At 36.3% G+C, this 23,174-nt stretch overlaps 1 protein-coding gene across 1 annotated transcript in view; it reads left to right on the top strand.

Annotated features, from left to right (window-relative positions):
• The window catches only part of LOC123654383, a 49,827-nt gene extending 26,661 nt beyond the window's left edge, over nucleotides 1-23,166 (top strand). Inside the window, exons 3-27 of the mRNA XM_045590292.1 lie at nucleotides 4,008-4,207; nucleotides 5,080-5,188; nucleotides 5,256-5,364; nucleotides 5,439-5,558; nucleotides 5,645-5,777; nucleotides 6,083-6,161; nucleotides 6,678-6,819; nucleotides 7,476-7,581; nucleotides 8,498-8,621; nucleotides 9,172-9,262; nucleotides 9,343-9,540; nucleotides 9,679-9,799; nucleotides 10,039-10,125; nucleotides 10,549-10,661; nucleotides 11,124-11,230; nucleotides 11,663-11,763; nucleotides 12,117-12,267; nucleotides 12,635-12,799; nucleotides 13,035-13,232; nucleotides 13,894-13,953; nucleotides 14,260-14,371; nucleotides 14,703-14,800; nucleotides 16,330-16,403; nucleotides 18,126-21,630; nucleotides 22,053-23,166. Coding sequence (XP_045446248.1) covers nucleotides 4,008-4,207; nucleotides 5,080-5,188; nucleotides 5,256-5,364; nucleotides 5,439-5,558; nucleotides 5,645-5,777; nucleotides 6,083-6,161; nucleotides 6,678-6,819; nucleotides 7,476-7,581; nucleotides 8,498-8,621; nucleotides 9,172-9,262; nucleotides 9,343-9,540; nucleotides 9,679-9,799; nucleotides 10,039-10,125; nucleotides 10,549-10,661; nucleotides 11,124-11,230; nucleotides 11,663-11,763; nucleotides 12,117-12,267; nucleotides 12,635-12,799; nucleotides 13,035-13,232; nucleotides 13,894-13,953; nucleotides 14,260-14,371; nucleotides 14,703-14,800; nucleotides 16,330-16,403; nucleotides 18,126-21,630; nucleotides 22,053-22,113 — 6,364 coding nt within the window. The 3' untranslated portion in view covers nucleotides 22,114-23,166. The remainder of the gene's footprint in view (nucleotides 1-4,007; nucleotides 4,208-5,079; nucleotides 5,189-5,255; nucleotides 5,365-5,438; nucleotides 5,559-5,644; nucleotides 5,778-6,082; nucleotides 6,162-6,677; nucleotides 6,820-7,475; nucleotides 7,582-8,497; nucleotides 8,622-9,171; nucleotides 9,263-9,342; nucleotides 9,541-9,678; nucleotides 9,800-10,038; nucleotides 10,126-10,548; nucleotides 10,662-11,123; nucleotides 11,231-11,662; nucleotides 11,764-12,116; nucleotides 12,268-12,634; nucleotides 12,800-13,034; nucleotides 13,233-13,893; nucleotides 13,954-14,259; nucleotides 14,372-14,702; nucleotides 14,801-16,329; nucleotides 16,404-18,125; nucleotides 21,631-22,052) is intronic.
• The last annotated feature ends 8 nt before the right edge of the window (nucleotides 23,167-23,174 follow it).

Here is a 23,174-nt window from a genome sequence, read left to right as displayed (position 1 = left end):
CTTAGGTAATCGAATCCTTTACAAAATTAAATAGCGAAGAAAACGAGCGATAATTCGACTATTTATTACAAACGTTCGCAGTCGCAGTGAGCCACTGACCGCATTTTAAAGTTTCGATTTATGCGCGTCCTACGCTTGGCTTCTCCGATAAATTGTGGGTGGAAAGGTTTTAGTGACGTCATTGAGAACTTACGACTTTTATCTTTTCTGTATATTGTGTTTGAAAAGTCTACAACATGTAATTATAGGTGCGAAGTACGCCCATTTTGAACCATTTATGTAGCCCCCAATGATCTTAGTTACTTATGTTTTGACACTTCACTTGATGCTTAATACACGCTGTGAAAATCGTGTTTTTTGGAAATCATATTTTAAATACGAATTAAATATTTATAAAATATGAGTATTTTTTTTACCGACAATAATAAAAAATATAGAAAATCAAAAATAAAAAATAATAATAGTAAAATATGAATGAAATTTTATCGATTTTACCGACATAATAATAAAATATAATAACTGGCAAATAAAATAAAAAATAACGAGTGTAATTTAAAAAAAAAAAGGAAAAAAATAATCGATAGGGAAATTTGAGGATTTGAACCGTGGTCTTTTCAGTCGATCGCGACCGGCTATTTCCTATCTGAGCTATTACAACGTTATTAACAAGTGCGGTATTCTAACGATATTGTAGCTATTTTTTCATTGTCTAAAAACTGGGATAAAACGACATTTTCTAAAAATGAATCATAGCTAGGTTTATTTATCTCCCCCGAAATCTCCTGCATACTAAATTTCATGGAAATCGTTGGAGCCGTTTCTGAGATTCAGATTCTATATATACAAGAATTGCTCGTTTAATAGTATTAGATAGATTTAATATTAATTTAAATGCATGTCTTAATACTCAGTCCTAATAAAGAAACACGAGGAATACTTTAACTCGTTCCGTTCGGAATAAACTTCCGGCGATTTATGAGTTCTTTATGTATAATATACGAGGGGTATAGAATCTAAAGTACCGCTATCCAGGGAGTGAGAGAGAATAAAACATGATATTTAGTTGATCTTCGTATTTTAAAAGAAATTTGCGACATTAAACGAACCAAAAAAAAATGCGGTTTGTTTTGGTTCGTTAATGTTTTTTTGATACCCAACCTAGTTGCATAATCTACATTTAGGCACAGTATTTTCTCTTAATGCCTTATATACATACTAACTGACCTGGCGAACTTCGTATCACCTTATTTTTTTCTGAAATATAATAATAACATAATATATCAAAATAAAATATAGCCTATCTTTTAAGTTGGATCAAACTGCACACGGTGTGCAAATTTGACTAAAATCGGTTAAGTAGTTTAGGAGTCCATTGAGGACAAACATTGTGACACGAGATTTATATATATTAAGATATATGCGTTGCATTGGCGGATTCTATTCCAGAACATTTAAGTTTTAGTAATAGAAAGCTATTAATTAATGTTTGACGTGGGCTTGATGTTTGATATTTTGTTTTTTGATCTACCGAAAAACACCAATATACACATAAATTGTTTATCGTCTCTGTCATAAAAAAAAGGAATACAGTGAACATATAATATGTATAATTATTAGGCTTAACAGTTGAGGTCGTTAGATTATGCAAACTAAACTTGTTTAAATACTCGTAACCTTCAGTCTGTAACGGCGACTTTTACAAGTATGCCGCAAGTTGCGGCAGGATTACAAATGAATATCTTATCGTAAAGTTTATTCTATAAAAGTCAGTACTTAGTAATTTACGTACGTAGTTTGTGATGTCTGAAACTATTTATGTTCTCCGCAATCGAATTTAGAAAAATGTAACAGCAATGACTTTATTCTATGCACCGTTTCATTTCAATAGATAACCTATTTACTTCATTTCGTTTGTATATGGATACTTACGTAAAAAATTCACACTGATATGTTGACTACTATATAGGATTTAGAGCCTATTACACTGATTGTGGATTTCGCTATTTGGCGTATGACGGTATCCAACAGATAAAGGTTTATAGTACATTTTTTAACCGACTTCAAAAAAGGAGGAGGTTACTCAATTCGACCGTGTATATATTTTTTATGTGTGCTCGCGGATAACTCCGTCGTTTATGAACCGATTTTGCTGATTTTTTTATTAGAAAGGAAATATCGCAAAGGTAGTACCATGAAAAGGAAACCAGGATCTGACGATATCATGCCATATAAATTGAGGAAAATCTTAGTGGCGACTAGTGCGTTTGTTCATTTGTTTCGTCTACTTGCGTTGTATTACTTGTCGATGTAATTGAAGTCGGTTTTTTTCGTGTACTAGCAAACACAATTATCTTTTACTCTATCGAATCCTAATTTATTTATGAGATATTTATATTCGTAATTGTGAATAATTGAGGAGAATGAGGGAATGAGGAGATTGTGGTTCCTAATGGCCTATTCTATCTCATGCTGTTAAAGTCTATTTGCAACTTACGTGCAGGTGGAACTTTTTCCACAATCAATAAACTAAATCGAAACTAGTAAATAAACGCACATCCACACTCAATCCTAATTCAAAGGTATTATATTATGTAATGACTATGTATGAAATAAAAAAATAGCTCCAACGCTTATAATCCCTCGGTTACACCCGTGTATTATTGATAACCAAGTTGTACTGTTCGAATACAATGTGAAATTTAGTTTAAATAAATACTCTTTTTTTAAGTAAAATAATCTAAAAAACAATTATGTATGTAACTTTTAAAAAGCTACCTACTAAATTTATGCACATATTAAATTTAAATAAATGCATAATAAATAAATCCCGATCTTCTACAGAGATTTAGGTCAATGTTATTTTAACTCTGAATACGTTTAATACAGAGAAAAGACTGAAAATCTAATATAATCAAACGACGTATTTCCCTTGAGTTTTATAGACTTATGTTTTATCCAAATGTAGGTTGATGTAGTTTTAAGTTCCTGTCACTATGTATTGACATAAGCGCGCGGTAGAACTTGATCTTGTATTAATATATATTAATATGACATAATATTTATTTATTCAATCAACTAATAAAATTAACCGGCTTAAGTGCTTATACATAAAATTAGTTTTGTTACTTGTTCAGTTACCCGAGTAGAAATTTTTTCGTCTTCCTTAGAAGGACCGGACCAGGCATGCCTGATCAGGGCTAGATAAGGCATGTAACGCAGATGATTGGTCTGGACCTGATCAGGATGAGATGAGATTTCCTGATCGGGTTCAGATCAGGAAATCTCTGCACCACACTATTACTATACGATAACACACACACTATATCGCACCTTCACGTCGACTACTTTATTTAGTGTTAAATATAAATTTTTATTTTGGTACTATGCATGCAGTCATAAACGTTATGTCAAATATTGATTATAAATTAAGCAATAATATGTTCATTATTTGTATTTTGATCCGTTGTGTCAATTATTATTTAAAATAATAAAATAATAATCACGATATACCTTTTTAAAATCCTTGTATTGTGCCCTTCAATTTGATACCCATATTGTAGTATTCGAGAAAAAAATTTTTTTTTTCATTAACTACAATGGCTTCGCGCAGCCGCCATGTTTGATTTTTTTTAATGTCACCTATCTAAGAACACTTGGGCAGCTAAGACGAACCTAACGATACCTCAATTATGCAAATCCGTTCAGTGGTTCTGGAAATATGAGGTAGTAAAAAATATTACATACAAACATACATACATACATACATACAGGATACGCGCGAAAAACATAACCCTTCCTTGGCAGTCGGGTAATAAACTGTTTTCCTTTCATAATATAGTTTATCTTCTGGAACACTAATCCTATAAATTTGTGAATACAAATATGTACACTAGTAAATTAATTTTGTAAGAAAAACGTCGTAATAGAAATAATTAAATGTATGTATTGTTTTTTAATAAAAAACTTATTATCACTTTTTTACAACCCTTTTTTATTTATTCTTTCAGATTTGATATAGTCAGAAAGCTAGGTCAAGGAACGTATGGAAAAGTACAGCTCGGTATCAACAAGAAAACAGGACAGGAGGTGGCGATCAAGACGATTAAAAAATGTAAAATTGAAACTGAGGCAGATCTTATTCGTATCAGGCGAGAAGTTCAGATCATGTCTTCCGTCAGACATCCGAACATAGTTCATATTTATGAAGGTATCTCATCATTTTTAGACTTTTTCTATTGAATTTTAAAGTTAAATTTACTTGATTACTAAAATCGAAATATCGAAACCCGTTTTTTTTTTTACATAAACAGTTCATTCGTTAGGTCTTTGTCCTGCTGTTGGACAATATTAGGCCGTTACACACAACATCGTGTTACAGCGTGGGCACACGAGTCGCTAATTTTAACTTTGGCACCAAAAAGCTAATATTGTCATACGCTTTATAAGACGATAATTCATAATAATTACGGTCAGACTGCTTTAGTTATATGATAACTAAAATAAGCGTCAAATTATATATCATAATCATATAATATATAATCACGAATTATAAATCATAACGCAGTAACGCAACAACAGGTAATCGTACAGGACAGGCTTTGTCTAGTGCGGGCCGCCTGTTGTGCACAAATAATTATAACATTTATAGTCAAAAGATATTTTTTATTTATTTTTATTTCGTGGTTGTCCAAAATACGTCACTCCGAATGTTACCGTTTTGAACCCCTCTCCCCTCTCTATATCATGCTCAGTCCAATATTTAAATAAATATAATACAATGTCACAAAAAAACTTGGCCCACCCTGCATAAATGATTTCGACATTAAAAATAGCATACATATTAATCATTTGCCTATTTTATTTTGAAAATATATCAAAATTCTTAACCTTTGTCGTGATATCTAATCACAAAAAGCATAGACGACACCCACCTCTCCACTCCTCCCCCTTTTAAAATTAAGCCACAATTTTAAAAATAATATATTAATTAAAATGTTTTTATAAGTTAAACTTAATGTTTAAAAATGTTTTTATTAAAAATCAAAAGTTTGTGAGGCTTGACACTTAAAACAATTTCAGTATTTGAAAATAGCGAGAAGATGATTCTTGTGATGGAGTATTGCTCTGGCGGTGAACTGTACGACTACCTCAGCCAGAAGAAAGTATTAGAAGAGGACGAAGCCAGAAGGTGGGAAAACAACGACTAACACGGATTTTAATATTTCTTCTATTGTTTAATAAAAATGAAATTGCAGGTTGTTTCGACAGATTGCGACCGCTGTTTATTATTGCCATATACATAAAATATGCCATAGAGATTTAAAATTAGAAAACGTGTTACTCGACGATACTGGTAGTGCTAAGGTGGGTGTAAAAATAATTAGTATTTAAAATTAAATTTATTTGACAGATAAATAATGTAAATATTTAATTTATAGATAGCTGATTTTGGCCTTTCAAACGTTTTTAAAGAAACTTCTTTACTATCAACATTTTGTGGGTCACCCCTATATGCTTCGCCTGAAATAGTTAAAGGAACACCTTACATAGGACCTGAGGTAAGTTTTGCAAATACAAGAAAGGTACATATTGGTTTTCTTCAGTATCCTTAATAAATTAAATAAAATATGCTTTTTTGTTTCAGGTGGATTGTTGGTCATTGGGAGTCCTACTTTACACTCTAGTCTACGGGGCTATGCCGTTTGATGGATCAAACTTTAAGCGTCTCGTCCGACAGATCAGTAATGGCGATTATTATGAACCTAAAAGTCCATCAAGTATGATTATTATTTTATTATTAAACTTACTTATATATTAAATGCAAAAATAAAGATGGGTGTTTGTTAACCAATTATGCCAACGGCTGAACTGATTTAAATAAAACTGGTATCTGCCGAATGCCGTTCTATTGTTATAGCATAATATTACCTACGTAATATCAATTACTTTATATCGTATTACCTGACCTCAATATGGATAAATTGTAGTATTGTTATCGTGATGTAATGAATTTATTTCATAATGCACTATATTGCAAACAGCAGCTTGCAAAATTTAAAAATTTGAATTTTTGTCAATTTAGCGGCATCACCCCTGATACGTGATATGTTGACCGTGGATCCTTTGAAAAGAGCGGACATCGCATACATATGTGATCATCCGTAAGTATCCGTCGATAAAGTTACAAAATAAATGAACTTAGCTTAATTTTGTTAAATAAGAAAGGGGCAAAATATAGTAAAACAACAATATGTAAAAATGAAAAAAAATCTTAATATATGATATTACTTTAAAGAATTGATTGCTCATTACCAATACTTTCTTATTATATTACAATAATAAAGGCATGCGCATAATACATATGTATATCAAAAGTTTTTCTACTTAACAAAGTTGCCGTAAATCTGTTTATCTAATTCGGTAATCGCGGATTTACATTTAATCAACTAAATAACAAAAAAATACTGTATTAAAATAATGTAGATTCTGCAGAGAAGAATCGTCAAGAAATTTCGTAGTTATTTTAAAAACAAACTGTTTTAACATAAAATCGATGATATCGTGTATGAACACACATCTTTATCATTATATCCACCGAATATTTAGCTTTAGCCATAAATTAATTTCGAATACAAACTAACTTGGACGACAACGCGACGGTCCACGCGCCGCCGCAGGTGGGTGAACACGGGCTGCGAGGCGTCGTGCCTGGAGGTGGCGGAGGCGCTGGCGGCGCAGACGCCCGTGCGCCTGGACCTGCTGCTGTCGCTGGCGCCCGCCGCGCCCTCCAGCTGCAACAGCGTGCTCGTGCCCGCGCAGGTACTCCTCGTCTCATACAAACGGGTGGCCGAGCCGTACGCCTCACCTGGTGGTGAGCGATTGCCGTATCTTATAGACGCTTGCAACACCAGAAGGATCACAAGCGCGTTGCCGACCCTACACCCCCCCCCCCCCCCCGTCCTCCCTCAGACGCTCTGGTCACCTTACTTGGTACACATACCAGAGGACGCACTGCTTGAAAGCAGTATTATTTAGTTGTGATCGTCTGTAAGATCGAGGTACTTCCCCAGTAGGGCTGCTCTAGGTTTTGAGCAGGATATTTCCTGCTGTGTCCTACTACTCATTCTTTAAGTAATTAAGGAAAATGGTCAAAATGCATGTTTTGCAACGGAACACCAAATGTTCTTAGAAAAAATATGGAGCAATCAGTTATTTCTAATTAGTAGTTGTTAGAATATTTAGTTGGGAGTCTAGTAAGACTCGCTTACCCATATAGGAATACATTCGCTTATCTGCAGTAGAATAGCATAGTGGATTAAACACTAATCCTCCTCCTACATAGAGAAAGGGGCCTATGCTCAACAGTGAAACTGTTTTAAACCAGATAAAAAGATTCTCCGTACAACATGAAACAGTTACAGAAAAGTCATTAGAACAAGTAAATTAAAATAAATTAATATTGTTTGTTTTAGCAGGCTGACTTAGGACCGGAGGAGAGTTGTACAGATCTCACAAGTTCCACGTCGATGGCCGTCGAGCCGAGCAATTCCGCCGAGAAGAGGATCTTGGAGCTTGTAGCCGGTATGTGAAGTACATTTACGTTTTTATTATATTTATCACTGTTAAACTGTAGTGATATTATTTAGAGATGGGTAGAAGGGGGTTTCATGTAGATTGCTCAAAAAATAAAAAATAAGAAAATAGAAGCTTGCATTTAGTTCTTTAGATACATTCTGGATGTAAATTGTTACTAAAATGAAGCTGTTAAATTTAAGCAAACAGAAAATAAGAAAAACCGCAATAAAAATATTATAGTCATTTTAAGAAGTACGATTTGTATAACAGTAAATATATTTAAGTTATATTAAAAGTTGTATATATAAAAAACGGGAGCTTTAGAACACACAACTGAAGTAAAACTTCTTTATTTGTCCCACGCTGTGTGGCTACGGCAGTAAGAATATAACCTCCTCCTCTCTGCCCGTGGGTGTCGTAAGAGGCGACTAAGGGATATCACAGTTCCACTACTACCTTGGAACTTAAAAAGCCGACCGATGGCGGGATAACTACCCAACTGCTGGCTTTGAAATACACAGGCGGAAGACGGGCAGCAGTGTCTTCGGTACGACAAAGCCAGTCCTGCGGTCACCAACCCGCCTGCCCAGCGTGGTGACTATGGGCAGAACACATGAGTTCACGCCATTTATGGCACGAACTTAATGTCCAGCAGTGGACTGCGATAGGCTGAAATGATGATGATGATGATGATGATGATGATGATGATGATGATGATGATGATGATGATGATGATTTGTCTCTACAGTAATATACGAAACCTAACTTTCTCTTTTTCTATCTTCACTAACTCATATCTCCCTCTCAACTTCCGTTCGCCTCGCCCGATTACACTTTTCGTAACCCAAGTCAAGCGTGCGTAAAGAAGTTTAACCTCAATAATAATACAGAAATGATAAATATACGTGTACGTGTGTGGCAGAGGGCGGCGAGGACGCCATCAAGCCGTCCCCGACGCGCACGCTCGTGAGCGCCGCCGACAACAAGCGCAAGCTGGACGCCGCCGCCAGCGCCTCCTGCCTGCGGAAGAAGGAGCGCGTGGCCAGGTGGCGTATTGCTCGAGAGTGGCGGTCGCAGTGGCCGGGAGCGGCTAGAAATACATCGTTCTGACATTTGCGTGGCATTGGCCATATTTATTTATTTATTTATTTATTTATTTAGGATCACCAGTAATTTTTAACACTAATTACACAATAACGTAAACCTAATCTTAATAAATACTTTAGAGCTAAGTGTTACAATTTATTAAGGTGAACACCACATGCAAAAAGAAGCGTTACATTCCAATATAAAAAAAAATATATATATTTAAAATGTATAAAAATCAACAGTCACCAATCATACATAAGAAGTAGCCATCTTAACAACAATTCGTCCATGTATCGCACAATTCCCGTCTGAGCTTGGTAAATGAGTCGGCAAAGACGTCGATTTTAGTTTCGTTAAGGAGTCTGGATAACCTCGGTACCAATGAGTTATATCGTCTGTACTCTTTTGATACTATTGAAAGCCGTTGACAAACTTACATACAATGACTTTAAAAAAATAAAATAAAACTTACGTATATCTAAAAATAATTATTATTTTCTTTAACAGTTGTGCAAGTATGGCACCACTATCTCCTGCCTTACCTGAAGAAGATGCTAAATCAGATTCTCCGCCTCCGGAGCAAACGTCTGAAGATTCGGTAACGACAATGAACTATAAAATATTTTGATATTTACCTTACAATATACAGGATTTGCAATTATAACCTTTATGATCCAGATACAGCCCACACAGCCTTCATTAAAGTCTTCGGCGACGATGACGATATCTCCGGCGCCCGCGCCACCGGTCAAGGAACAAACCGAAGTTTCAGAAAATACACCAGAGGAACTCAAAGACAAACCTAGACTTGTAATCAAGAAGAAAGTGTCGCCACCAAAGAGTGGCGAGAAATCAGAAAAATTAGAGGAGACAAAGGTATTGTAGATTTTATGCTCACGGCTATATGCTCAAAATGAGATATCCATGATCTCCATCAAGATCCTCCATCATATTAATTTTGTTCCATCTAAATTAAATGAATCTTTAAGTTAAACGATCGGTTTTCTTAACCAGGATGCAACAAAAACAAATGCAGTATCGTCAGCGGCGGAAAAGTTGACGTCGCTGTCCCTCGCGCCGCCGACACCTGCGCCTGCGCCGGCGCCGGCTAAACCTAAAAAACTCTCTATACCAGGTGAAAATACACAAATACGTGTATCTTAATGTACAAATAACAGCGATATTTATCCAGAGATAGCCATTCCATAGATTGTTTAACGGCTTTGATATCTGCTTTAATTTTTTCATAATATTAATCGGAAGCGTTGTTTTATTGATCTTCATCAGCAATAAAACTGTTAGATCTCGAGAAACTGAAAGTAATAAAACTCTTGTTTTACAATTGTATTAATTTTTTTATGGTGTATACAGGAGGCCATGTCGGTAGCTTCAAAGAACAGTTCGAGAGACGAGCCTCTCTCACTGCTGCCCCCGAGATCAAGCGAAATGTTTCTAAGCCAGGTATGTTTTATTTTATTTCTTCGGAGTCCATAACATTTTAGCAAGTTTATTTTTAATGAACATTGTAATTTGCGCGGTTTTGTTATTATTGTTCTAATAAAATGTATTATTTGATAATCTTTATCTTTTTCTAGTAGTGCTGGTAGTGGTGATCTTAATCTTGTTTTTAATAATAAGCAACCCACGCAGTTTTCATTGTATTACTGTTCCGTGTTATACGTTGTAACGTAAAGTTTTGTAAAGTATTGTCCGATGTCAAGCATGGCTTGTTTTTACTTACTCTTTTGAGATTACTCATAGGCACTACAAATGTGCTATACGTAAAGGTATAATTAAGTAGTTAAAGTAGTATGTGACAGCATTTTCACAAGATTCAGCTGTATTGTCACAAGATTCTTTAAACGTAGTAATGTTTGTCGGCAGTCGTGTCAAAGCTCGCCAAGCCGAAGGCTCAGAGCGAGGATCGCGAACTGACGAGCAAGTCGCCCGACAACGGCACCGTGCGACTGCAACAGATAGGCATCGAGCCCTCACCGGTAAATATTCTTTTACTTATATATAACTTATACAAATGTAGCTCACCAGATATTACGTCTGTGAATGTTCTATATATAGCTAGGTAAAGTGTCTATTCACTTGTTGAGGGGAATTTGTGAAATATTGTTTTTCTAGAATAGTTTGTTACTCAGAATAACTTAGAATTTCTTTTAAAATAAATTAATATTTTAAAATGCGTTTTCATGTAGGTAATCTTAAGATTTTTGGTATATTTTAAAACTTATCACAATTCTTGAAAACTCCGAACTTAAAGCTACCGTATCACAACTGATACAGGTATTCTAAAGAATCTTAAAATGTATGCCATAAAATTAAAATTCAGGATCAGACTTATAGTTGAGTTAAAGCAATCTATTTATATATTATATATACCTGTGATTCCTCCGAAAGCCCAAGGAGGCAGTGTGCGTGTGAGTGTAAGTGTACACGTGTCGTGGCAGGTGGCGAGTGCGGGCGCGGGCCGCGGCGGCGTGAAGAAGACGGAGAGCGAGCCGTCGCACTCCAGCGCGGTCGTCGACCCCAGCGAGCTGCTGCAGGACGCGCGCCGGTGAGCCGACAGGACCTTTACTCGCTTAAGCGCGGTTTCTATATTTAAAAATTTGTAGTTTTTTTGGTACACGAACTGTTCAAACTCATTGTTTAAAATTCAACAACACTAATGAAAGTTTCGTGAGGAAAACGAATGGTTAATCGGTAATACCGGCGTTTAATTACTTTAAAGACAAATAACTGTTCCATCAGAGCTGGGTTCACGATTTTGTGGACTGAGAATCGCTAGTCTGCAGTGATTATTTCTACTGAACATGAACAGTATAGTTATGGTTATTATCTAACTTAATGAAATCTCATCACTGACTGCATTTTCTGCATGACACCGTATATGCCACCTTAATCTTGTTTTAAAGTTGTAGTATGTATATGTAAACGTTGTTATTAATACTCGTTTAATCTCGTATAAATATAACGAATCGTTTCCCAGGAGCCTGCAGAACTCGATGGCAAAACTGGCAGAGGAGCGCGCGGGCGAGGACAGCCGCCGTCGCGCTGCCAGAGACATTATCTCCTCCGCTATACGCACAGGTACGCTAGCAGTGTTTTCTTATTTGCTAGCCATGAAGATCCCTATCGTTTTAAAATGTAGGCTGTATTACTTCGCATTGGTGGACATACATAAGTGTCTCAGAATTTCATTCGACACGTCACGACTTCTTTCCTTGTCCTTTATACTTTTTGGAGATGAATTTAGATATTTTTCAAGTAATTATAATGAGCGGTAACCGATAATGTCCAATCAATGTGGCAAGTACTTTTAGATTTACAATTGCAATTAAATATGCCATAAATATTGCAGTAGTGAATACGATGGTGAAACAACCTGTGAAACAAGCCCTGTGTAAAAAACAAGTCAGATTGATAAATGATGTGATGTGCAGGCAAGCCGCCAGTCCCGTACGGGCGCTCGTCCTCGGCGGGCGTGGCGACGCTGCTGTCGCCGCCCGGCACGCCCGGCTCGCCCGCGCCTGCGCAGTCGCCGCGAGTGTTCCGCACAGAGGCGCTGCATCGCGTCGAGGATCATCGCAATAGGTATTAATATATTAACAGATTTGTCTTTGTACTTATGTCTAATAAATTTTCATGACACAATCTCGTCGACTCTTTTTTGAAGTGAAAACTTCTTTTAGCGCACCGCACACACATTTTTTCGTAGATAGTAAGTTAGGCTGAGTTAGTTGATCCGTTACGCTCTGAGGTGAAAAGTTCGATCGGGTGAACTCGAGATTTCCGAGTGTACTCGAGCGAGAAAGATACAGACAATTGCTCTTCGCTACTAAACGGCGAAAGGCTCGATCGGGTGAACTCGGGACTTATTGCTTGATTGCGATTGCCAATAAAGTTTTCACTTCTGTCGCGGTTTTAAGAACACACTTTAATCGAAAGTCAAAATTTTCAGAGGCGTGTCCGTGGAGCGCATCATCCCCATCACGATGTCGGGCGAGGAGCCACCGGCGCGCGCCGCGTCGGCCACGCCCACGTCGCCCGCCACGTCCCCGCCCGCCTCGCTCACTTCACTCGTGTCGCCAATGTCGCCAGCGGGTTCGCGCGCCACGCCGTTACGGTACTAACTCGATAAAACCATTTCCTAAACAGCAAAGGTTGCTCTGGTTTGTTTGCTTGAATGCGCTGAAATCATAATTTAGTGTCATCAGACAAATGTTGTCGTCGACGGCTTATTGAGTTTATTTTAGACCTAATAAAGCAAACTCCTTCATAGACATCCTCTATTTAAAAAATGGATTAAACGTATCATATGGTAACCACCGTGTAATAACCGATAGCTCGATTACGCACAGACGACTGGCGTCGGTGGAGTCGACGGGCGAGGCCGCGTCGCCGTCGTCGGGCGAGCCGATCAAGAAGTCTGCCCGCGAGTTCATCATCCCCATCGCGGTGGAGGGCAAGGGCTACGTGACGCCGCGCCAGCGCAGCCTCGAGCCCGACGCGCTGCCCGCGCGCCTCGCCCGCGCCGCGCCGCGCCCGCGCCGCATCAGGTGCGTGCGCTGGCGGCGACACGCGCGCTGTCTTACTTGCTTTGGGGTTATTGGTAAAAGCGACCCCGGGGCGCCCCACTTTGACGATGATTTGGCCCCTCTGGCCACGTGCGTCGTCTTAATTACTTATAATAATAATAATAATAATAATAATAAATATTGGGCGGGTGGAGTGACGTCCGATCGATAATAATAATAATATAAGCCTTTATTCAGACGTATACAGTCTGTATACGTCTGAATAAATGAGTCGCTGAGTCGTCGACATCGATAGCACGGTCTGTCTGCCCCTTGGCAAAGGCCTCCTCCATTTCCTTCCACTATGTTCTATTAAGTGCTCTTCTAGTCCATGTTTTTCTTGCTATATTTTTTATCTCATCTTCCCACCTCCTAAACTGTCTACCTCAATTTCTTTTCCCATTCCTCGGGTACCAAAATATTGTGTTACACTCTTAATTATTTATTATAACTTAATTATTATTTTTTTTAACCAAATCTCGGTCATTTCTAGAAATTATTTTATATTGGTACCAATGAAATAAAAGACACTAACCAGTAGAATATAACTATTATTATTAATACTTGTACATATGTTGGAACGTTTTAAATAGAAAATACTGATCGTGTTTACTTTCATAAACGATGTTTTGTTTGTTTGCAGCAGTCTAGTCAGTGGTGGTGAATCAGAAGAAGAAGATGATACTCATATGCATAGATTAAGGTAAGTCATTATTTTTAAAACATTTGTATAATTTGAACATTATACCTTTACATAAAAGACAAACTTGAATAAGATATGATTATGATAAAAAAAATCAGAAAATTACTTTTAAAACGAGTTGAATAATCGTAATTAAACTATTTAATCAATCAATATATTAAAATATTTATGAAAGAGAAATCAGCAGTCGATGACTGTGTGATACTATTATAATTAGCATAGAGCAAGCGATTGTGCAATATTCGCGTGATGATCGAAAATTACTCAATTTTAGATAATAAGTAACCTAAGTATTAATTAATTTAGATCTACCCGAGCTGCGCGCGCGGAGTCCGTGAGCTCCGGCGAAGAAGACGAAGAAGACGAGGGCTTCCATCTACTCACCGCTGAGAATCTCTTCTCCACTCTATTACACAGAGTATGTATTTCAATTCAATTTCAATTATTTAGTTCTGTTCTATCATAAATTAAATAATATTTAAGTATTTTAAATATATTGTATCCAAAGACCTATTTAATGCTTAACATCTGGTAATAAATATATAATATCCGGGTATCAAATCGAGAAATTCAAATATATGTGACACACCAAATATACACACGCGTTACGTCCTAAAATTATTTTAAATTGAGGTAAGTTAAACAAGAGACTAGGCAGTTCAGTGTGATACCCTAATCTTTCGGTCAACTGAGAAAAAAAAATAGCAAAGAAAAACAACAATTACGTCTACATCCGGTGATTTCCGCAGGTGCGTGCGCTGACGCAGCGCCTCAACGGCGAGGAGGGCCCCGGCTTCCAGCACCCGCATTCGCTCTTCAACAACCTGCAGTCGCCTTTCTTCAACAGGTAAGGACCTACCCCTGTCGCTTTTTCTTCTTTCGTTTTTCAAAGTAATGATAATCATGACTGAAGTAAGGGACCATTAGAATACTGTAAGAAACAGATTAGTAATCACACTTGAAATTTATTCATATACTAGATATCAGTTTATTATTATTATTATTTTGTTAATAACTTAGTAACAATAAACTACGTTTTATACAAAGATGTTTTTACGAATGAAGATGGTCATTTTGTTGGATGTCTTTTTTTTATATGGTACTAAAATCATATGAATTTACTAATAAAATCTCCCATTCGTAAAATTCATAATAATATGAATAAATCTCATATTTCATAACATTTCAATGCAATAAAATTTTAATGCTAATTTAAGGTATTTTTATCCATTTCTGTTAAATCAGGTTTTTCCAGGTTTTAATTAATTAATTTCGCATGCTTTTCTGTGAACAGACTAATAAATAATGACGTTTTTTCCGCATGCAGCCCCCACTTACCCCGAAGAAATCTCTTGTAAGTATCAAACATTTTCATCATATCATTGTAATAACAATAATTTTTTAATACACTTTTGTTCATATTTTTTATTAATAGTGTTTTTTACTTTTATTACATGCAGCACCCATAGATATATGGAAAGTAAAAGAAGCGTTTCAGAAACGTGAGTTTTTTGACATAAGACTCACATTTCAATATATAATTTTAAAACTCGCTGTAATGTATATATTTTTTACAACCAACTTCTGACAATAACAGTGACAGTTTTGTCTAAGGAGAAAAAAATGCTTTAATTCAAAATATTATCAGATAAATATGTAATCCTTGGCTCTAGTACGAAATATCACCATTTCAAGGAGTCTATAATTGAAAATACTATATAAAAAATTATTTATTACCACATTCAAAAAACAAGTCTCTTTTGTGAAAAAAATTTCAGCAGATAATCTATTCTTATAATCCATAAAGAGTTTATAAAATAAAGACACATCGCTATGGCTTAGCTTAGTCACGCCCCTTGTCCAATTAAGTCTAATACTTAATTTGAACGTCTTACTACATCGGTCACTCTTCAGTCTTCAAGTCAGTGGTCATCATTGGTAAATTTGAAAGCAGTGCTCTAAATTATTATTTTTAATAGGTCAAGTTGCGCTAATGGACTATAATTAATTTATAGTTTTTCAACTTTTCCCTCTATAATAGAAACCGCCGTAGCGGATTCTTTCATTTTTTTATATACGACTAAGTCGGCAAACAAGCTTACAGCCCATCTGATGGTAAGCGGTTACCGTAGCCTATAGACGCATACAACACCAAAAGCATCGCAAGCGCGTTGCCAACCCCCGACCCCTCATCACAGACACCACACAAAACTACTTGAAAGCAGTATTATCTAGCTGTGATGTTATGTAAGATTGAGGTACTTCTCCAGACGGGCTGCTCCAGATTTTTAGTAGAATATTACTTTTGAATTTGATGTTCCTAGTAATAGAGTAGTAAGCAAGTGTACGAGGTAGTAAAGTGCGTGTGTGTCGCAGGCGCGAGGGCTGGGGCTCGCGCGACCTGCACGCGCCCTTCGACTCCATGTTCGGCAAGCGGCCGGCGCCCCGAGGTGAGTGCTCGCACGCTTGCACGACGGACGCGTTGCCGATACCCGCACGCTTAGCGACCACCGCGCGACCACGCGAGCTTACAGTGACACGTTCTACTGTATAATATGACTTTCAGAAATAACATTTTACTTTCGTTGTACTGGCTTTTATGGGGAATGTCATTTCATTTTATAGTCAATTATTTTTTTTTTTTTTTTTTTTTTTTTTTTTTTTTTTTTTTTTTTTTAAATGGGAAAACGATTTTAAAAGAACTGTTAATTTTTTTTTAATTTCAAATTTTGGTTGTAATGGCTTGTCAGGTTCAGGGTTTTTTATTTGATTTTTTTAAATTATTTTTATTTACATCTTCAAGTAAATAAATTTTTAAATTGCTAAAATTTTGTCTAAAGATGCCAAATGTACAAACACATCATATGCACAGCCAGTAGCTAGATTCCGCACTGCTCCCACTCACAATACAGCTAGCTTTCACTAAACAAATCGATTAACTATGTACCGGGATTTAAAATTTGGTCGAGAGCTATATTTACGTCTGGAATCGCGTCGGGTATTAGTAACGTATTCTGTCTGAGTTTTTCCCTAAATAATGGACACGTTTAGCGGACCGTTGCGAATATAAATATATTCAAAATAGTCTGTTTTATGTTTCAGTGTGTTTTTAGATTTTATTAACACTTTACTAAATTTAACTTTTTCTTTGCATTGTAGTGTTTACATTGTTTTTATAAAGCATATCTTGTGCAGGTGTGGTAGAAGACTACCCTCTAACATTAGCAGGAAAATGTTGCCTTGTTCTCAATTATCATAAATTAATTTACGTAGTTACGTATTATTGCATGAAGTGTTCAGTTAAAGCATCATACACGTCGTGTAGTCAATGCCGAGGCAACGCAGTATTGTTTGAATGACGTAGAACACATTTCTTTTTTATTTAAAATCTCGACACAAATTACGAGGCCAAAGTCGAACAACCACAGTTAATTAATTTGTTTGGAAAGAGTCACAGCCTTGCCGTAGTTAGTCGATGTTGTATGGTTGTCGAGTATCGGTACTAGCCACACTAGCGGCGCGGGCGCGGGCGCGGCGGACACGCAGTAGTGAGGTTGTGTTGGTGTGGTTGCAGTTGGGTTGCGCGTTACACTGCATGCTCCGACCAAATCTCCACTTCACAGCGGCTCCGGCGCCGACCACAAACCCACCACAAACGCCACGCAAGAATAGGTACTAAACTATATTTATTATCTTCATTTTGTGTTTTTGTGTTGCGCATCGCGCGTTGCGGCTGATATTAGAGAACGGACGCCTCCGTTATGTGGAATCGCTAATGCAATGATTAATGATATAGAACGCATTCTGGTAAATCACTTTTTATTCTCGAAAGCAACATTTTAATGCATACATTTGTTGTGTTTTTTTGGTTTGCATTTACGCTTTTAGTATGACATTAATTGGTTAATTTTTACTTAAACTAAACTTATAACTATTAACATGTCGCATCGATGTTTGCATCTCCTAATCGAAAAAAATAAAATAAAAAATAACTACGACTCGAAGGTTTCCGCCTACGAGTCGTCTGCGCGAAAAAAAAAACAGTTCGCTACCGGAGGTGTATACCGAAACGAGTCGACCCACCATCCACCACTACATAACGATACTGTAAATATACCATCCTAGCGAACGTCATGCATGATCGAAATCGTGTGTTTTCGATTACATTTCAGGTAGTAGTAAGAAAACCGCCAAGCACCAAACGCGAGCTTCGCCGAATTCGGAGGCTCGCGTCCCCGACGGACTGGATCTGTCAGACCTGGACTTGAGTTCGATAGAGTTCTCGGAGCGCGAGATGCGGGCGCTGTCGGGGCTGACGCCGGCGCTGTCGCGGCGCTTGCAGCGCCAGCTGCTCGCGCACCTGCCGCCGCGCGCCGCCGCGCGCCTGCGCCGCACGCTGTCGCTGCACGCCGCGCCGCCCGCGCCCGGCGCCGCGCACGACCCCGCCCGCAGCCGCTCCGCGACCACGGCGCTCGAGAGAGCCCCGGACTCCGGCGACCCGAAGCCGGAGGAGCCCCGAGTTCGGCCCGACGATCCGCCCGTCGATAACGATAACGTCCCGGAAAAATCTCTAGACGAACCTTCCGGGCAGCCTCCCGAGCCGTCTGCGGCCGAAAAGCAAAAACTCGATCGCGACACCGTCGAATTTTCCGCATCACAGTTTTGCACCTTACCTCGTCTCAGACGACGTAAATCTCAGTCGCGAGAACCGGAACCGCCACCTTCTAGTACGGAATCCGGGATAGGGAATGCCTCGAAATTAGAATCTTTAATTAAGGATTCCGATAGTTCTAAAACAGAAAACGTGCAGCGTTTTCAGGAGCGCCCATTATTAAGTAAATATTTAGCACCTGAAAAATATAATTCTTTGGACGAGACGTCTTATTTATCAGAAGGTAGTATATTGTCAGAACCTAGTTATATTGCAGCGTATGGATCGCCTGCGATGCTTAATACTCCAGTGCCATCTTTTAGACATCATTCTCTACGATTAAGTGGAGATCAATCGAAAAAACGTATTTCTAGATTCCTACGTTCAGATTTCTTTGATACTCCTCCAGATGAGAGTTTATATGCTAAACATAAAAAAGAAAAGGAACTAGAAACTCAGAAAATCTTGAAAGAAATTAGAGAAAAGAAAAATAAATCGTTAAACACAAATGCGAAAAGTCCGATCGAAACGAATGATTTACAATTTATGTCTAAAGATGAAAGCTCTAGAAAATGTTTATCCCCAATAACTAATTCAATATTAAAAGATCGAAGCAGATCGAATACACCATTTTTCCCGATTTTAGATAATATAAAGGAGACTAATTTAGACTCTTCCGTCGTATTGCCACAAACAAAAGAATCAAAAGAAGAAAATGAAATTAAGAGTAAAACTAATAGTATGTATTTAGATTCAAAATTAAGCAGGCCTAAGAGCTATCCCATCAAAAATATCGAAAAATATGAAAGCATTAATAAAAACGCAATAACAGATAGTTGTAGAAATGAGGACAACGAAGTAGAAGATAAAAAAGCTGGAAGGGAATCGAAATTGATTCGACCAAAGAGCTATCCTACAAGCAACCCTTCTCCAGAAAAAGTTTATACTAATCGTAATAATACAAAAGAAGAATTTAAATCTTCAAAAGAGACCGACTTAGAGAATAAGACAGATATAGAAGTTAGTTTTAGCATAACTTTACCTAAAAAGCCAAAATCTACAATAGAATCCCAGTCGAAACAGGGATCATTATGTTCAAAATTAGAAAATAAAATAGATAGTGACTCGACTTTAACTTTAAAAAAATATAAAGTCATAAATTCAAAGGACAAAAATGAAAAAGTGGAAACCCCTGATGTACAAACAGATAATAATACTGAGTTGAAAAATATCAAAAATGGTATCATAAAAGACGATGTTAAGCCAATTTCAACAGAAAACCAAACAAATGACAAAAAAGGTGTAATTAAGAAAAAAGTTATTAAAAAAGTTTCGTCAAAATCCAAAACTGATATTAATGTTGTGAATGCCAATGAATCTAAAGGTTCAGGAGATAAAAAGAAGGCGATAAAAAAAGTAAAAGAAAAAGATAAAAATACAGACGATAATACACCAAGTGTTCCCAAAAAGAAATCAGTCTTACAATCAATTGGACATAAATTAGAAAAATTAGCATCGTCTAAGTCAAATTCGCCTGAAAAAGTTTCTAATAATAGCACACCGTTGAATAATAAAAACGATTCATCTTTGAAGCAAAATCGAAATCAACGTGAACATTCGGTCCCAGCTAACATCGAAACAATTTCAGAATCAAACTTGATTAAAAGAGCTGTTACTATAACTGACGTTGCTGCCTTGGAAAATTCAAATAATGACCTGAATAAAACGACTGTTTCAAAAGTTTTAGGTTTATTCAAAAGATTTGAACCAAAAGAAAAAAACACCAAGACCAATTTAGAAAAAAATACTAAAGAAAGTGTTAACAATAGCAATGACTATTTAAGTAAAAAGGAAAATACATATTTGAATGACTTGCAAGATAAACCGAAACGGCCAAATTCTTTATTGTTAAATGGATTAGGACGTAAAAATAAATTTAACAGGTCATCGAGCGAAGATGACACAGTAACAAATATAGAAAATAGTGAACGCCAAGTACTTAAAAAAGAAACTGATTCCAAGCCTAATTTAAAATTAGATTTCTCTAGGTTGCCAAGAGTTAAAAAAATAGTTCCTACGAATTCTGTGATAGAACCACAAATAATGAGTTTTTCTAATGATGAAAAATATTTCGATAAAAGTGATGTGTTGGAAAAAAACGAATCAAGTTTGAATATTGAAAATAAAGACTCTTCTGATACGAAGAAGCGAAGTCGGTCTCGAAGTAGGTCTATATATTCTAATTCTGATATTAAGTCTGAAACAAGTCCAGATATTAAAGAAAAACATTCATCACATGATGGCTCACTTCACCTATCTTATCGAAATCATGAATCAATAAGTCCAGAAAAGGAGGACATAGTTGATAGGATTAGAAGAAAAAGCTTTTACTCCCGATTTAATGAGAAAAAACAAAGAAGAAAAAGCAGTTTAGTTGGTCCTGGAGCTACAGAATACGATCCGTTAGCGCGAATCCATTCCCATGCAACAGAATCAAAGTATGACGTGTCTCCGACTTCTCCAGGAAGCTATGACCTTTCACCCGGTTTATCTGTTGGATCCGATTTATCACCGTCCACGGAACGTTACCGGTCCATACTTAACGATCTGCCCATCACTACAAGAACTAACTTAAAGTACGATGGAATCAATGACAAAATTGATATGTATAGATCATTGGACAGAAAGTATTCAGGAATTAGGTCATATCTAGATTATGATCAACCTTCATCTTATAATTCTAATAGATATTCGAGAACAAAATCGTTGTTTGAAGGCAGTGATCTGTCAGAAGATCAGTCATACGGTCTTCCAAGAGAGTCACACAAATATAATCGAACTAGTTCACTATTCTCCCCGGGTAGTTATGCAACATATAGGCCAAAAAGAACGAGAAACTCTGCTATAATACTGAAAGAAAGCGAAAAAGAACCGAGTCCAGAAAATATATTAGACAAAATAAGACAAAGAAAAATTTCGATCAGTGTTACCAGAAAACCTGACCATGAAAAGGAATCAGTACCGAGGTGTGTATATATAATTCCTTGTTTATTTCATGTAACGTAAATAATTATAAATAACTTTCCCAAGTATAATATTTTTCTCTGTGCACGCTTCACGCTTTTGAATTAAGTTTACGAAACTAATGCTTAAGTTTTTAATATAGAAGGTTTATAAATACTTGTAGTTATCAAAAGTAAATTTAGATGTATAAATGAGTGAATCTTAGATTAATCAATCACCCTAATGATACACGACTATACAAATAAAACAAGATTCAAATACTTTCAATTAACGAAACAGTTTCATTCAGTAGAAATAATAGTGTTGATTGTATATTTCATGGCACATTATTATAATTGTCAAGCATCAAGGAATTTGAGCAACTTTGCGAACAACGGTGCATCTTTTTATTGTTTGCAAAAATAAGGAAGAATTTGAATTTCAGATCCAATGTCACACCTAAAAGCGAAGGCGACGGTTCAGAACGCTCTGCGAAAATTGACTGAGAGCCGCTATTGACGAGAATATCGACGACGAAGTTTCATTTAATACGCATTTTTGATAAGGAGTTTTATTTTCAGATTACACTTTAAAACTACGTTTCCCTAATCTTAGCTATACATCATATACACCTACTATTTTTCCGTTTATGTGGGAATAGTAAATAGTGACTGCGTATTTTTCTTGCCAATAATTTAGCATATCTTACCTTAAAAATCGTGTTTACGAATAAGAATCTCTAAACAATTTACACTAAATCCCAAAAGAAATAACTATCGATTCAAAATCATTTCTACAACTAAATATAATGACTATGTTATTTATTTAAAAAGGATCTTTCTTAAGTATATACAACTTTAATGATATTTTGCAATAATTAATTTTTTAGAAACTTTATTGTGAATTGATCTTATGTGCCTTTATAACATAAGCAACCGGATTTGAAAGTAAAGTTTGATGAAAAGAAAATGACACGAGTTTTAGTGTTTTTGCACAGTTTTACTCAGTATGTTTAATTTAATTTTTTAGATAATATTGATTGTTGACAACTTAGTAAGCTCGTAAGTTTAAATGTTTATTATAACCATATAGTATTGACTGCTTAGTCGAGTCGCAACAGTAATCGAATAGAATGGTGCTTAGTTGAAGGTTTTCTTAGAAGTAATTAATATTTATAGAAAAAGTTACAACTTACATCGTGTAGGTTACAAACATATGTTTTCGAATATAAAGAATCTATTTTGTTAAAATGAAACGGAAATATTTAAAATGAAATAGTTATTATTGTTCATTTGTTGCCATTTGCACATATTGTCAGTGAAAAACTAGTCTCAGTGAGGTGGCTGCACCGTCTCTATAGCGACATTTTAATGTTACTCAATCTATAATTACTACTTCGTCATTATTTATTTTATCATTTCATTAGAATTTTAATAATTATTTATTAGTGTGGTGATTAATAATATTTTATCGACAATGTGAACCTTTCGAATATTGTAATTGCTATCACACACGTTTTGTATTGAATGTGAATAAATTATATAGTTGAAAAAAAAAAATTATCGTC

The sequence above is a fragment of the Melitaea cinxia genome, chromosome 6, assembly GCF_905220565.1.
Source record: "Melitaea cinxia chromosome 6, ilMelCinx1.1, whole genome shotgun sequence".
Classification (NCBI taxonomy): domain Eukaryota; kingdom Metazoa; phylum Arthropoda; class Insecta; order Lepidoptera; family Nymphalidae; genus Melitaea; species Melitaea cinxia.
Note: the sequence above shows the minus strand (reverse complement) of the source record. Positions and strands in the feature narration are given on the sequence as shown.